Source organism: Tachypleus tridentatus, chromosome 2 (genome assembly GCF_004210375.1).
Source record: "Tachypleus tridentatus isolate NWPU-2018 chromosome 2, ASM421037v1, whole genome shotgun sequence".
Classification (NCBI taxonomy): Eukaryota; Metazoa; Arthropoda; class Merostomata; order Xiphosura; family Limulidae; genus Tachypleus; species Tachypleus tridentatus.
This window is the reverse complement of record NC_134826.1, coordinates 97,787,234-97,801,525: the sequence shown is the minus strand read 5'-3', so window position 1 is coordinate 97,801,525 and position 14,292 is coordinate 97,787,234. Positions and strand designations below refer to the sequence as shown.

At 33.4% G+C, this 14,292-nt stretch overlaps 1 protein-coding gene across 1 annotated transcript in view; it reads left to right on the top strand.

Moving 5' to 3' along the window:
• Positions 1-987: 987 nt before the first annotated feature.
• Positions 988-14,292, top strand: part of tex (THO complex 3 homolog tex) — a 41,114-nt gene continuing 27,809 nt past the window's right edge. The window contains exons 1-2 of the mRNA XM_076489743.1: positions 988-1,203; positions 13,655-13,811. Of these exons, the coding sequence (XP_076345858.1) occupies positions 1,024-1,203; positions 13,655-13,811 (337 nt within the window). The 5' untranslated portion in view covers positions 988-1,023. The remainder of the gene's footprint in view (positions 1,204-13,654; positions 13,812-14,292) is intronic.

Sequence of the window (14,292 nt, the reverse complement as noted above, 5' to 3'; positions counted from 1 at the left end):
TGAAAGACTCCATGATTCGCGCCCTGTTGCTGAACATAACGTTCTGAGCTTTGGGTCCATGATAGCATTTTAAAAGTGCCAGTTACATTCAAGTATTTAAAAAAACGTAGCTTAAGAGTTGGCTGTAAGAACAGCTGAGTAGTAAAAGTTCAAAATTAGGGACAGCTAGCGTAGATAGCCCATGTTAACTTTGTGAGAATATTTGAAACAATCAATATTCTATTTCAAGGGCCTGGCATGGCCAAGCGCGTAAGGCATGCGACTCGTAATCCGAGGGTCGCGGGTTCGTGCCCGCGTCGCGCTAAACATGCTCGCCCTCCCAGCCGTGAGGGCGTATAATGTGACGGTCAATCCCATTATTCGTTGGTAAAAGAGTAGCCCAAGAGTTGGCGGTGGGTGGTGATGACTAGCTGCCTTCCCTCTAGTCTTACACTGCTAAATTAGGGACGGCTAGCACAGATAGCCCTCGAGTAGTTTTGTGCGAAATTCCAAAAAACAAACAAACAAACAATCTATTTCAATGTAAGAGAGATAAATATCTTTATATTTAAATTTCATTGCTTCTACAGTCTTTATACTCTTCGATTTTCTACTTATTTGTAATTTTATTTCCTCCTCCCCACTCAGTGGCTCAGCGGTAAGCATGAAAGATTATAATGCTATAAAAATGTTTTCGATACTTATGGTGAGCACAGCGCAGATATCTCATTGTGTTGCTTTGCGTAAGGCAGTATACAACGAGTTTATTTCAATTATGCACTCACCCTCTCGTGGATCACGAGTTAAATTTAATTTTGTGAACTAATCAGTTATCCCATTTTCTTTTTTCATTTGGTGACTGTTTGTCTTCATCGGCCAGAAATGTACGTAAAGCTAATTTTATTATATATGTTAATGTAAGTATCAAAACATTTTTTTATATATTGAAAGATTTATATTAATACAAAATGTATCAAAAAAGTACCCTTTTTAATACTAAGCGCTCTCTATTGGACAAAGACAAAATTAATATTTGTTTGAAAAATGGCGCCATCGTATGCATCCTCAATGCGTAATTATTTTCAAAGTAATTGTAAAGTGAAAGATTTTCAAGCCCATTCTTCTAAGGTGCATAGTGTGGACTGGAACTGTGATGGAAAGCGTTTAGCATCTGGAAGTTTTGATAAAACAGTTTCAATATTTGTACTGGACAGAGATCGATTGGTAATTTTTACAAGTTATGTTTTATTTTTTCGCTGTTTAACTCGGTCCCAACAAGTCAGTTAGTGTTTAATTTTAACACCAACCAAAAATGATATTTGAACTTAGTGATACTAAAACGTTTTTCGTTAACTACACCCTAACCCTCTTTGATTTGCGCAACACCCCTGTTGTCATACGCAATATATTTCGCATATATATATATTTTTTAATCTTATTAATTATTTTACATTTGGAGAAACTAACACGACACCCCTAACACTGTGAAGTTATAGCACAAGCAACTTGAAATTTTGGAAACAACTAATTCGTAACATCATCGTTTGAATAAAATGCTAAGTTTTATGCCCATCTTGAATGATGTTGTGAAATTGATAAATTTATTAGTATCATTTATTTTCATCTTTGGTGTAAATTAAAAGCACTAATATTGCAGTAATACTTAAAACTACTTTAGAATTAGTGTATTGTTAAACTTCAGTGACAATAATATTTTAATACCAATTTACTATGAAAACAATATTTTCCAACACTTACTGTTCTAGTAATTGCATGGAAATAGCTACTACCTGAAGTTTTAGTTGAACATTTTTGGATTTTTTGTTTCAATTTTTAAATGTCATTAAAAACTGATAATTTTTGATACTATGATCATAGTTTGAGTTTTTTAATATAGACAAGGAAATATTCTACTGTTAATGGTTCAAGTACTTTTTAAGCAATTTCTGTTAAGAATATTTTCCCCTAATTTTCCATCATATGCAGCTGCTTTAGGACTTCAGATATTTGCTCAGAATCACCTTTTATTTTTATTTATCCTGTTATATATGTGTGTGTATATGTATACACACATACATGATTTAAGGACATCAAGAGACTTGATCCATTTGAGTCATCCCATCCACTAAATCAAACTTCAAATGAAATTAAAACAGTTCAGTTTTATCAGATCTTCAGTTTTGAAAATGATTTTCCTTATGATTTTTTTAAACTTGTTGATGTTGCATAATATTTCAGCATTCTAGAAATATATTATTTGCAAGTAGGAAATGTTTATGAACACTATTATTATTATCCAACCATTCTAGAAGAGTTTTTCTTGTAGAAGCATTTAATGAATGTTTGGGTCATAAAATAAATGTGTTTTATACTTTTACCTCATCTTTTTTAATAACTTCATAATTTAGTCAAAACATGTAAGCATGAAAGATTTAAAACTTAAAGGTTGATTTTGAATTGATGAAGGCAGTTTTTTAAAATGTTATATATAAAATTCAGTTAACTAAAGTCATGCTTAAATAATCTTACATTAATATAAAGTTTACATGTTTAACCATTCTATATATTTCAAAGCCTTTACTTTCATTCAGTTTGTTGATAATTTAAAGTGTAGATGATGTATTTTAAAGTTACAATATTATTTTTTATTTCCTCCATTATTTCTAATACAAAGTTATTGTCAAATATTAACTTATAAAGCAGTTTGAAAAATCTTTGCTGTTATAACTTTCTGATGCAGTACTTCCCTCTTTTCACAATATTAGCTACTCTCATTTATTGGTTCCTCATATGTAAACATTTTCTTTTCTCATGCCACTAGCTTTCTACTTCCTCCTGTTGAAATCAAGTAATTCCAATGTCTCATGTAAGTCATCATGCATCATTTCTCGACCAATAGGAGGACAGTACACTCATCTGACACGTGACTCCCTCTGTGCACTTCTACTGAGCTATCACTTTTTGTTTGGCAGTGTTTGTACACAAATGTATTTCTGTTTGAGCTATAATTATTTCTTGAAGTCATTATAACTTTTTAACATACCCAGTTTTCTAATTCTTGTTCCATCTATTTAATACATTAACTTTTGCTGACTATTGAAGCATGAATTCTGAAGTAAGTATCACCACCTTAGTGTCTCTATTTTGACAAGCATTTTATCAAGGCTTCAGGTGCAGGCGATCTGATAGATTTGTCTACATTTATTTACAAATTTAATGTCACATGGGTTAACCTCAAAACATTGCTCCATTTCCTGCTGAACCTGTACAGGCTGACAAGGACTCTGATCACCTGTCTCCACCTCCTGAATATGCTGTGCCTTCCCAAACCTTTCCTGAGAATCCCTTTCAGCTCCATGGTTTTTTCAAAACTTTATTTCTCAGATATGTGATGTTTTATCCCTAGCTCATAGTTCTTATGATCCATATCCTTTTTTAATACATCAACATTCATACCAACCCTATTTGGTTTTTCTCCCATTCCCTGACATTCGAGCCCATGCTAAACAATTTGCCTGTCAGTTATACAATTATATTAGCATACATCATCTCCAGAAGGTTGTATTATTTGTCTGAGAGAAAAAAAAACAGACCCTTAAAAAGGGTCCACTTATGAGAATATTTATATACAAAGACCCTAAAAAAGGCCCAGTTACAAGAATTTTGATGTTTTTTATATCTTATTTATTTCCCAACAATACAAATAATATTTAGTTGGCAATTTTGCATCTTTATTCAGTTGGTTGTACCTTCTCCCCCAGGGTCTATAGATTTCTTGGAAGGGTTGTGTCACTTTCTCTGAAGATTGATGCCACAGATGTACAGCATTGGTGGGTTCGAAATACCCCCCTGCAGTCATAATGAATAGTACCTCTTCATTTCCCTGCCCCAGTCTTAACAAATGAAATATGTCTAGTTCTTGATGCCTTATTTCACAGGAAGTTTTATTACATGGGTAAAACAATATGCCCAAATTAAACTAATGTTACTTAGTATCATAAGAAAACAAACAGTCAGTGACCTGTAAAACTTTTAAACAGAACAGCAATCTTGGCCCATTATGTTCAATGTTTTCATTCTCACCATCTTGGCCTGCTACTAAGTATATTAAAGTACAGCCTATAATAAGATTAAACTTGCATCAAAACTCTTGCATATTCTACCATGATGTAATATGTATACAATGCATGAATGCTACACGTACACACACACACACCATTTTTGTGTATGTTGTTCATACTTGTTTGTATATTGACCTGGAGACAGGCAAAGTCAGCCTTATTTTTTGTTATTCTGTTTCATACTGGTCAAAACTTTCATAAAATTTTGTTTGCAGTTATCATTATTATGTTTAATTTGTGGTCTTGCCTGCTTTTCTTATTTCTTAGACTGTTGGTCATGTCAAACATTAGCCTTATATCTGTATGTATGTAGTCTAAAGGGGAGTCAACTCTGATGATTAAGAAAGAAAATTCTAAGTTTGATTTTATAAATTTCATCATTTTAGTTCATACTGAAGACTTATTGGTGAGAAGTTGAGACAGCCATGTTAATTTTATTGTCATTATCATCTGTACAAGAAATTAATCTCACAAAATGTTCTTTCTACCAGCATTCGTCTTTCTTGTGAACTCCTTGTGGTAATGTAACTAATTGAGCTGTATATACTCTACTGTGTTACCACACCTAGTGACTTATGCTAAGTTAAACTCAATACAAAATTTACATACATAAATCAGCAAAGAGGTAATGCTTGTCTACGATAGGAAGTTTAGTGACTAAAATACTATTATTAGCCAATCACAAAAGTGAACTTTCCTAAATGTCTACAGCCATTTTTGGTGGATTGTATTAACAGTTCTCATGTAAAATGTACAATCTATCAAAGTACCAAGATATATTTTTGTAAGGGTTCAAATTTTTGAGTTTGTAGTTGGGGAAATTACTGAAAATTTTGGTCAAGGATTAGAGTCAACATTATGGATGTGGCCCATTAAAATTGAATGATGATATAGTCTCTTGGGTAGCCAACTCTAACCACAAAAAGTTTTACCATCAGAGGTTGGTTGTACTGTTGTGATGCCATATCCAGTCTGTTCTTGGCAGGTTTAGACACATTAGGCTTTTTGTATTGACTGATTAATGATTGAAGCTGCTCATTACCTCACTTCTTAAGATTCTTCTGAGAATAGAATGATATTGGTTTCACTGCTAGCAGACAAGAGGTGTACATGATATTACTGTCATCATTCAGAAGTCTTTAATCAGTCTTCTCCAAGATAGCATCAACAGATTTCTCTCTGATAGGGTCAATAGTTTATTTACTTAGTGTGGTTCCCTTTGACCTTATGAAAATGGCACAATTTTCAAACTCATTTCTGCACGTCACTGTGTTAGTGAAGTGGTTTTTTCAAGTACATTATAAGATTTTATATTATTTTAGTTTTTTATTGCTTTACTTGAAAAGAAACATTGAAAGAAATAATGAAATCTTGCAAGATTATGTCATATTATGTACAAGCTATAAACAGTTTTGAAATTTGGGGAAGTATAGTTTGAATCGTAAGGCAATAGTCAAGTACATGCATGTCCAGGTGAGAATGTAGCTTACTTGCCCTTTCAACATGTATGGTTCAAAGTACTTTACTTAATGCAGTTGAAACAAGAAATAAATTGTCCATTTCTGACAGGTACTCTATGCACCTTCTATATATAGTTTAAAGTTGAACTTCAGAAGTTACATGTACATGTTTGTACTCATAAGAAAGAGCTCAATTTTCACTGTAATCCATAATGGTTATCTAGAAATTGGTGCCAAGTTGTCTTCCTTATATAAATGTGATTACTTTTACTATTATTAGCTGCTTTGTTCACAATAACACTTTAGTTGATTCTTACCTAAATATGTTATAGAGAGAGAGACATTTAAATTGTAAATAGGTTTTATTTTTATATTTTAGCTAATTACATATTTGTCTTTTGAAATTCATACCTGAAAGGTTTGATATTGTTATAAAATAACCAGAACCTCCCCTCGTTCTGCAAGGCTACAATACCAAGTGTGCGTAGAAAGATTTTGCTGGAGCTAGGTATCTCTGCTGTCAATACTATTCTGTTGCCAGTGGGTACATGTTGATGTGTATCAACATAAATAATCGATAATAAAGAATATGAAAGGGAAACAAAATGTTAAGAAAAAACAACTATAGGTGGAAATATAATGGCATGAAAATGTTTTAAAATTATTCAACAAAATTAAAGATTATGTACATATTTTAATTTCTTAAGTTTAAGCATTTCATTGCACTGCACATTAATGATAATGGCTAGTTTAAATGGTATGGTAGAGAAACTGGAAAAATATAAACATTTGCCCTAAAATCTTCTCAAATTAATTTAGGTAGGTCTAGAAATTATGAAAACTGGAAGATGATAAATAGTATTTTAATACTTACAGGTGAACTATTCAGAATCTGAATGGAATAACTGATTTAAATAACAAATTTTTATTAAAAATGGTAGAAGAAAAAGAAGATTTTTTTCAAGCTACATATTTTTATTGTCAAGTTTTAAACAACTTTATCCATTCATTTTATTATTGAACAAAATGTAATGAGAGTTACATAACATACTTTTCTGCACTGACATTATCGGGTTAACCCTAAGCTTTTCTTTTCACCAGCAGTCAGATGATCATTTTGTTGTTGATGGAATTGGGTATCATTCTCCATTCAAACACATTTTATCTTATTTAAAGTAGTTTTACAGTGTTCTACTGAAACAGAATTAACATCCATGGCAGATTTTTGAAATTTCAGAAATAATTGTGAGACAACCAGTAAAATGTCCATTAACAAGTATGTTTTGGCTGTGAAGTCATATTGTGAAAACTTTGGATTTGTCATCTTTGTCAGTTGCGAAGAAAGTAGTAAGTTTTTAAATACTTGCACAGTTTGCACTGCTAGATAAACTGACAATAGCCGTTACTTCATGGACCTCTTTAATTTTTAATATTGGCTTACTAAGCAAATTCTGAATACCTACAAGTCTTCTGTAGCATGATTGGATAATGCTTTGGAAAAAAAAAAATCCAGTCAGTATGCTTTGATATTTAACTAAATAGGTAGATTCTCCTGCTGCTTTGGATATCACTAATACTAAGCAAAGCACAGTGGTAGTTCAACATCATTGGGTTTTGTCTAAGAATGTGACCCCTTCACCTGACCAAGCCCCATTATTTGGAAGGGAAAATTTGCATTATATTCATAATATCTGAAAGATTTTCATGATCAACTTGTACTATAAGTTGTGGAAAAATTTAGTTGAGTGCTTGAATCACTCTGGGTCCAAAATTCTACTATATGCAACCAACTTCTTAAATCTAGTATTAGTACTCTCATCACATAAAATGCTCACATATGGGGACCTCAACAGTTTATCATCAAGTTTTGTATGAATAACAGTAGCAGTTAGCTCAAACATTTCACACACATTCTTATCTGAACAGTATGTTACATTTTTCTCCCCACTTTCAAGGCTAATACATGCAGACAACTGAGTTCTTCAAGAAACCTTTAGACTCTCATTTGGAAATTACAATATCCTCTTTTTCTAAATAGAAAGTTTTAGTGGAAAGTCCAGAGTCCTCTGTACATGGGTACACTAAAGTATTACTCTCTGTGTTTCCTTCATCTTCCAAGTTGCTTTTCTTTTGAGTTAATGACCCAAAAAGACTAAGAATTGTTCTTTCTTTTCACTTCACTACAATAAGATATTTTGTTTCAATGATGTCTCTTGATAAAATGATCATATTTATTGATCTAGCAAGAACCATACCCAATAAAAATCGATTTTATATCAGTAACCATGCCTGTGCATTAATAAATTGGCTTTCTGATGATGCCAGAGGAAAGTTGATAGGAGAACAGACAAAATTTAATGCACCACAAGACCCATCTAGGGGAATTAAGCACATCTATATTTTTTGCGCCAATGATGAAAGCACATATCCTTGATAGAACACTGTGGTCTATAATGTCCTGTACTTTAGCACCTGGCAAGCATATTCTAGTTCTAGTCTTTCTGATCTTTTCACTGCAGATACCTTTACCCATATACTTAAAAGTTTATTACTGTTGAAATCTCTTACATTCCTTGCAGCCAAAGGCTCAGTTTTGTTGGAAACTGGTACCTAAATGCTTACTGAATTTGTCTCTTTTAGCCTTAACTTTTTTTGTATTACTGGGAACCCTTGTAAACCTAGCACTCTCATTCTCACACTCGCTCAAAGCAACCTTTATCCTAACTCATGTTTTGATTCCTTTATTTCTACTCCTAATCTGTTATTCCCTCCCCCTCTGATGATGCAATCTTACTCAATGGTATTTCTTATTTAATAAGTAAGCAAGCTCTGCAAGTATGTGTTATAACCTTATTGGTCTTTTGAGAGTCCCAGTTAACCCTTTTACAACAAGCTGAGTATAATATACCTGATTTTGTCTGGACATTTGCACACTTTAAGTATATTTTCTTATCACCTGAGGCCCTTCATTGGGATCCATGTAGTTTTTCTTGGGTATCTTGAATCATTCTCTATCCCTACTTAGACTAGGTTCTCATTTTTGGCTCTTTCTGTCTCTCACCTCATGTTTTCTTTGTAGTTGAGATTCCTTCAAATTTTACACTCTTTCTCTGTTGTTCACCTTCCTCAGTTCTATTGCTTCACTCATTTGCCATGAGGATCTTGGGATGTTCTTCACACCTGGAGTCCTGGATAAAAGCTGCTTGCCATCAGTTTTCTCTTACTTTTCTGGTCTTTTGTCTTTCCTGTTCCCATGCATCTCTTTATATGCCTTGGCCCATGTACTTTTGTCCTATCTTGTATTTCATCTTCATGTCTCTCAAGGAGGGTTAATCTCTGTTTTGCTGCAAACTATCTCTGTGTCCAGTTGGCTTTGGTCACTTTTTTTTCTTTACTAACATGTGGACTTCCTTCACAGCAGACCATGGCTCACTCAGGTTCTTACTCATTGTCTCTTTCATCATTTTTCTTCCTTTTCTTTTCCTTTCCTTGTTAAGTTTTTCTATGCCCTGTGATCCTCAGCCCCTCCACCTTCCCAAAGACACATTGTTGAAATTCCCAGTTTTGAATGCTCTAGAGTTACCACTTGTCCTCATGAATACTGGAGATTGACATCCTGTCATTGTACTTCTCTTAACCACTTCTGATGAAAGAATTTCTTTCTTTTAATAATTATTTTCCTTGCTTTTGGATGGTTATTGTCTCAGATACCTTCCTTCAATTTCTGATATTCCTATTATCATGATGTTTCTTTCAGTTTGTCTGCCAAGATACAATTTACTAACTTGAAGCGCAACCCTTTGGCAGGCTTTTGCTTCTTATGTTTTCAGCCAGGTCATAAGGGCTTTTGCTTGCTACATCCAAAACCTAGACCTTTGTTTTCACTCCTTTTTTGGATGATTGGCAACTTTTTTGCTCCTACTAGGTAGACCTCTTCTATAACCACATCCCTTCTTCTCTGGAATGGCTGGTCTTTTCTTGATTGTTCCTAATTCTCATTATATTTGATCCATCTCAGAGGCATTTTATGTTTACATCTTTATTTAGTTTCATTGTTCTCCATTTTGTCTGTAAGTCATGAAATGTTTGGTTACCTCAGCTCTTTTGGTTTTTGATTCCACACCCAAATGCTGTGGCTGCAGACACTCTCATCCTATATTGATTTCTTCTTTTCTGTATGTGTTTCCTGCTATCTGCCTTCCCTCCACATATCTTGGCAATGTTCTGAGAGAATTTTGAGTCCTGTTGATGGCATCTCAGACACTTCCATCATTGAGGTTTTAGCTGCTCCAACTATTCTACATACTCGTTCATCAGGGAGTGTCATCCTTTTGTCTTTGCAGGTGGAATTGTATATTCTTTCCTTGATGAACAGTATCTCGCACTGTTACCCTTTTTTGTACAGCTCAATTCTTCCTTTCACTCTCTTTGTTCCCCAAGGCAAGTGGCATCACTTATCCATCTAGCGTACTCTCCTCTGGGCCGTTCTACTGTTGCCCCTCATTCAGACTTCTATACCAGTCTGTTTGGTTGGAATTAAGATATTTTTACAATTTATAGATTAATCTAACACAAAAATCCCCTATCAACTAATAGTGATATTTGTACTTAATAGAACATCACAACATTAATTACATGTAACTAATTGCAAGTTTACACCATTTTCTAATATGTTAAATTCTCACATTAGTCAAATAAAAACAATTTAAACTCCTAAAATAAAGTACACTTATTACTTAGATAATATATGATAATTGTTTTAGTATCCTATAACTTACTACTGCTACTACTACTTCGTAATGTTTGAGGGACAGTAAAGGGCCTTTTGGTCCATTTATTTTCTCATTTAATCTTCTACCTACATATATAGCCCTTACTCCCTAAGTATTTATCAAACTATCTCAATCCTTTGAATATAGTTCTATAAATGAGGTCCTAATCAGCAGTATGTGCAAAGAAACAATAACTTCTTTTGACTTGTATTCAGTACTCTTGAAGATACTACCTATTTGCTTTCCTGCTGGTAACAACAATTTGCCTGGAAAACTCATGAGGCTGATCAACCAAAATATCATAAACTTATTTTTTCATAACACTATTGAGTTGATTAAGCCTAACCACTGTGAACAATAAATTTCTTCTTATGGTAAAATAAAAGAGTATTACAGTCTGAAAAGTGTTTTTTTGTTTTTCATTAATGTAGCAAATAAGTAAAAAGAAACTGTAGTATTACAGAGCATCACACTTCATAACAAAAGCTAGAGAACATGTTTATTGTGTTGTATAGAAATAATAAAGTTCTTGCTGCAGATGGTTTTAAAATTAGAAAATGTAAAGACAGATTCCGATATGGTACATTACATTGGTTAATGTAAGTAGCTATTCTTGTTCAGTGCTGTCCTCTATATGTAAGGAACTTTTTTTGCATCTCACTAGCCTTGAGCTCCCACATACCTTATATAAGTCATCATTCTGTAACTCTCCACCAGTAGAAGTGCAACACAATACTGACACATGAGTCCCTCTATTCTATTCTACTGCACTACTACTTCTCATTTGGCAGTAATCATGTTGCAACATTTTTTCATGCCATATTTTTTTATGCAGTTTAGTGCATTTTTTATATTTAATCTGAAGTGGATTTGTTTTTTTTTCTTTCTTTTCAATATTTTGCAAATTTTCTTATAACTTATTTTTTCCAGTTTTCAATTTTATTTTCAGAGAATGGTTTTACTAGATTATTCATTGTTATACAATGAATTATGAAGTACAAGTTGCCTTACTGGATGATGTACCTTCTGTTAGCACGTTCACGCAGGTTACAGGTGTAGGTAACTCATCTGTGTACTTTTCAGCTCACATCTACCATGATATTGTTCATTATTTGAGTCAACCTACTTCTATTTGTATTGTTCTTATTCCTTGTGAATTTGCTGAACCTGTTTGGATCAACAAGGATTTTGACAGCCTTTTTCTTCCACTTTATTTTGCTGTGTCTTCCTCTGCCTCTACTGTGGAAATAACTAGGCCTGATATGGCTTCTTTAGACATGATTTCTCATGTATGTTCTGTGTTATCCATTTCTCTAGTTTCATATGATCACTTTCCTTCTCCATTATATGATAACCACTCCTCTCAGTATTTGATTTTCTCTTTGAAATGAATTTTAGCATTTATTTAGAGTGCTTTGTTTCCCAGATGGATAATGGTGTTAGCATGCCTTACTCTCCATGGGCTTTGGATAAGTTTTTTTTGGTGTTTCATTAGACTGATAATCTGTTTCTCAATTCTGGAGATTTTTTACCACAAATTTGTGGATATTTGGTTGTTATTTGAAAGACTTGTCATCCACTTTCATTTCCCTCCTCATTGTCTCAAGTATCTCTATCCTTTCCATTTCCTTAGCTCATTGGGGTAACATCTCCTTCTTACCAATTTCCCTTCCTTTTCCCACCTGTATTCTCAGTCAGATCCACATAGGCTACCAAGTTCCATACATGTTGTTAGTTGTTATGTTGCCCACATGTCCTCCTTCTATGGTACCAATTCTCACTTATTCATTCCTTGTCATATAGCCTCCAATTATAATATTTCTAATTCCACCTTGGCCTGTAGTTTGTTCCAGGGGCTTCCCTCAGATACCTTTTCCCTGGTATCTAATATCCATCATCCCTTGAAAGAAATTGTTCAATCAAGCATGTAGACTACACCACAGATGTTCACATCTCATTCTCTGCATCAGATTACTGTTTCATCATCATCCTGCTATTCTTTTCTACCTTTAACCATTCTTCAGGCTTTTGGGAGACTGCAATTGGTTAAGTTGTCTTTTGTGTGTGTGTGTGTGTGTGTGTATAGATATATACATACCTTAATTTTCATGGGCTTTTCCTCCTTTTTTTTTGTAACTATTGATCCTGCCCAATGGCTAGGTGTGCTTCAAATAGTCAAATCTGCATTGTCAGGCCATGTTGAATGCATATTTATAAATTCTATTGCCGTAAAATGCTTACTGTTGAGATGGGGTGTTCCATAAGATCACTTTTAGGTTCTTTTCTTGAGCTATATTTGCTTCATCAATATGGTCATCTAGGACCATACTCACCCATGAACTTCATGGGTAAAGCAGAAGGGTATAGTTGTTTGTTCCTGCCATACCTTCAATTAAATAAATCATGTATAATCTGTTTTTCAAAATAGGTTTGTTTTTTTTCAGTGACTAGTTGCACTATCTCCAGTGTTGATGTTCCTATGGACTCTGCATCACATTTTCTACCCCTTTTTTTTTTCAGTGGTAGTCCTTTACCACTTTCCCGTTCCATACTGTTATGATGGTGGACCATAGAGGCATCTTTCTGAATGTGATATTGATATACGACACAAATAATGTTAAAATCATTCAGTTGAGAATAGAGCAATGGTGTTCTTTCCTTTTTCCACCCATTTCCACACTTCTATAGAAGTGGTTCGGTTTCGGTTATTTTTAAGTTGTTTTTCAGATGCTTTCAAGGAATGTTATTTTGTTTTTCCCTTGCACCAGTCTCTACACCTATTCAGTATAGAATTCTAGCCATTTATGTGAGAGGAGGTAAGGTACAGTATTGAAAGTTATAATTTTCCCATATTGAAAATATATTTCTGATATGTAATTACCTCTTCTCACCCTTCTTTCCAACTGAAAACTTATGATTTCATTTTCTGCCAAAACTTAGTTATAGTTTAGTATTATAGAATAGAAGGAGTAACAGGCATCAGAAGAGTCATACTCCTATTGATGTAGTATTGTTGCATAATGATTTACATACAAGATGCAGTCAAATCATTCAATATTAAGGTACATGGAAACTCAAAGCTTGTGGATGCAAAAAAGAACATTTTGTATATAAAGGGCAGCACTGAAGGAGAACAACTATTGATGTGAGGAGAGGTAAATACCTATCAGAAATATATATATTCAATATAGGAAAATTATAACATTAAGCCTTCAAGCACAGCATACTCTTAATTAATGACTTTACAATTTAGGGTTGTAAAGTTGGGAGTTTATAACAATATTTTTAAAGCATTCCGTTTGTATATGATTCCTATTTTTAGAGTAAAGAACATAAATTTCATGAGCATGGAGGAAGTGTTGACCAACTTTGTTGGCATCCTAGTCATCCTGACCAACTAGCAACAGCAAGCTTGGATAAAACTGTTCGAATCTGGGACTCAAGAGCTGCTAAATCAGTTGCTGTAGTGCAAACTAAAGGTATTCAGTATAATGCATCATATTTGTAAGAATCATTAGAAAACTTTCAGAATCAATGAGAAGATTAAGCTTACATATAATTCAAGACTTGTATTAATATGGTTATTAACAGACTTAAAACCTTTTAGGGTGCAAATGTATGCAAATTTCAAAAAAATTAAATGATTTTTTAGTTTTTATTTAATCAAACAGAACTCATTAGAAATACAGCCTTTTGAATAAATCTAAAATTAACATCTTCTGACAACACTATTTTTCACAAACTATCAACATGTGACTGTGGTCAGTTTATTTTCACATGATAAATGGTGTGATATTGCTGTGTAATTTGCTTTTTAAACCCATTTGTCTCATTATTTCCAATTCTTAATTATTTTTTTAATAATTTGCCACTGGTGAAAATTAAAAAAAAAACATTTTAGTTAAAAGATTTTACAATTCTACATGCATTAAAGAGAACCTATTTCAGTTCAGCTTGAAA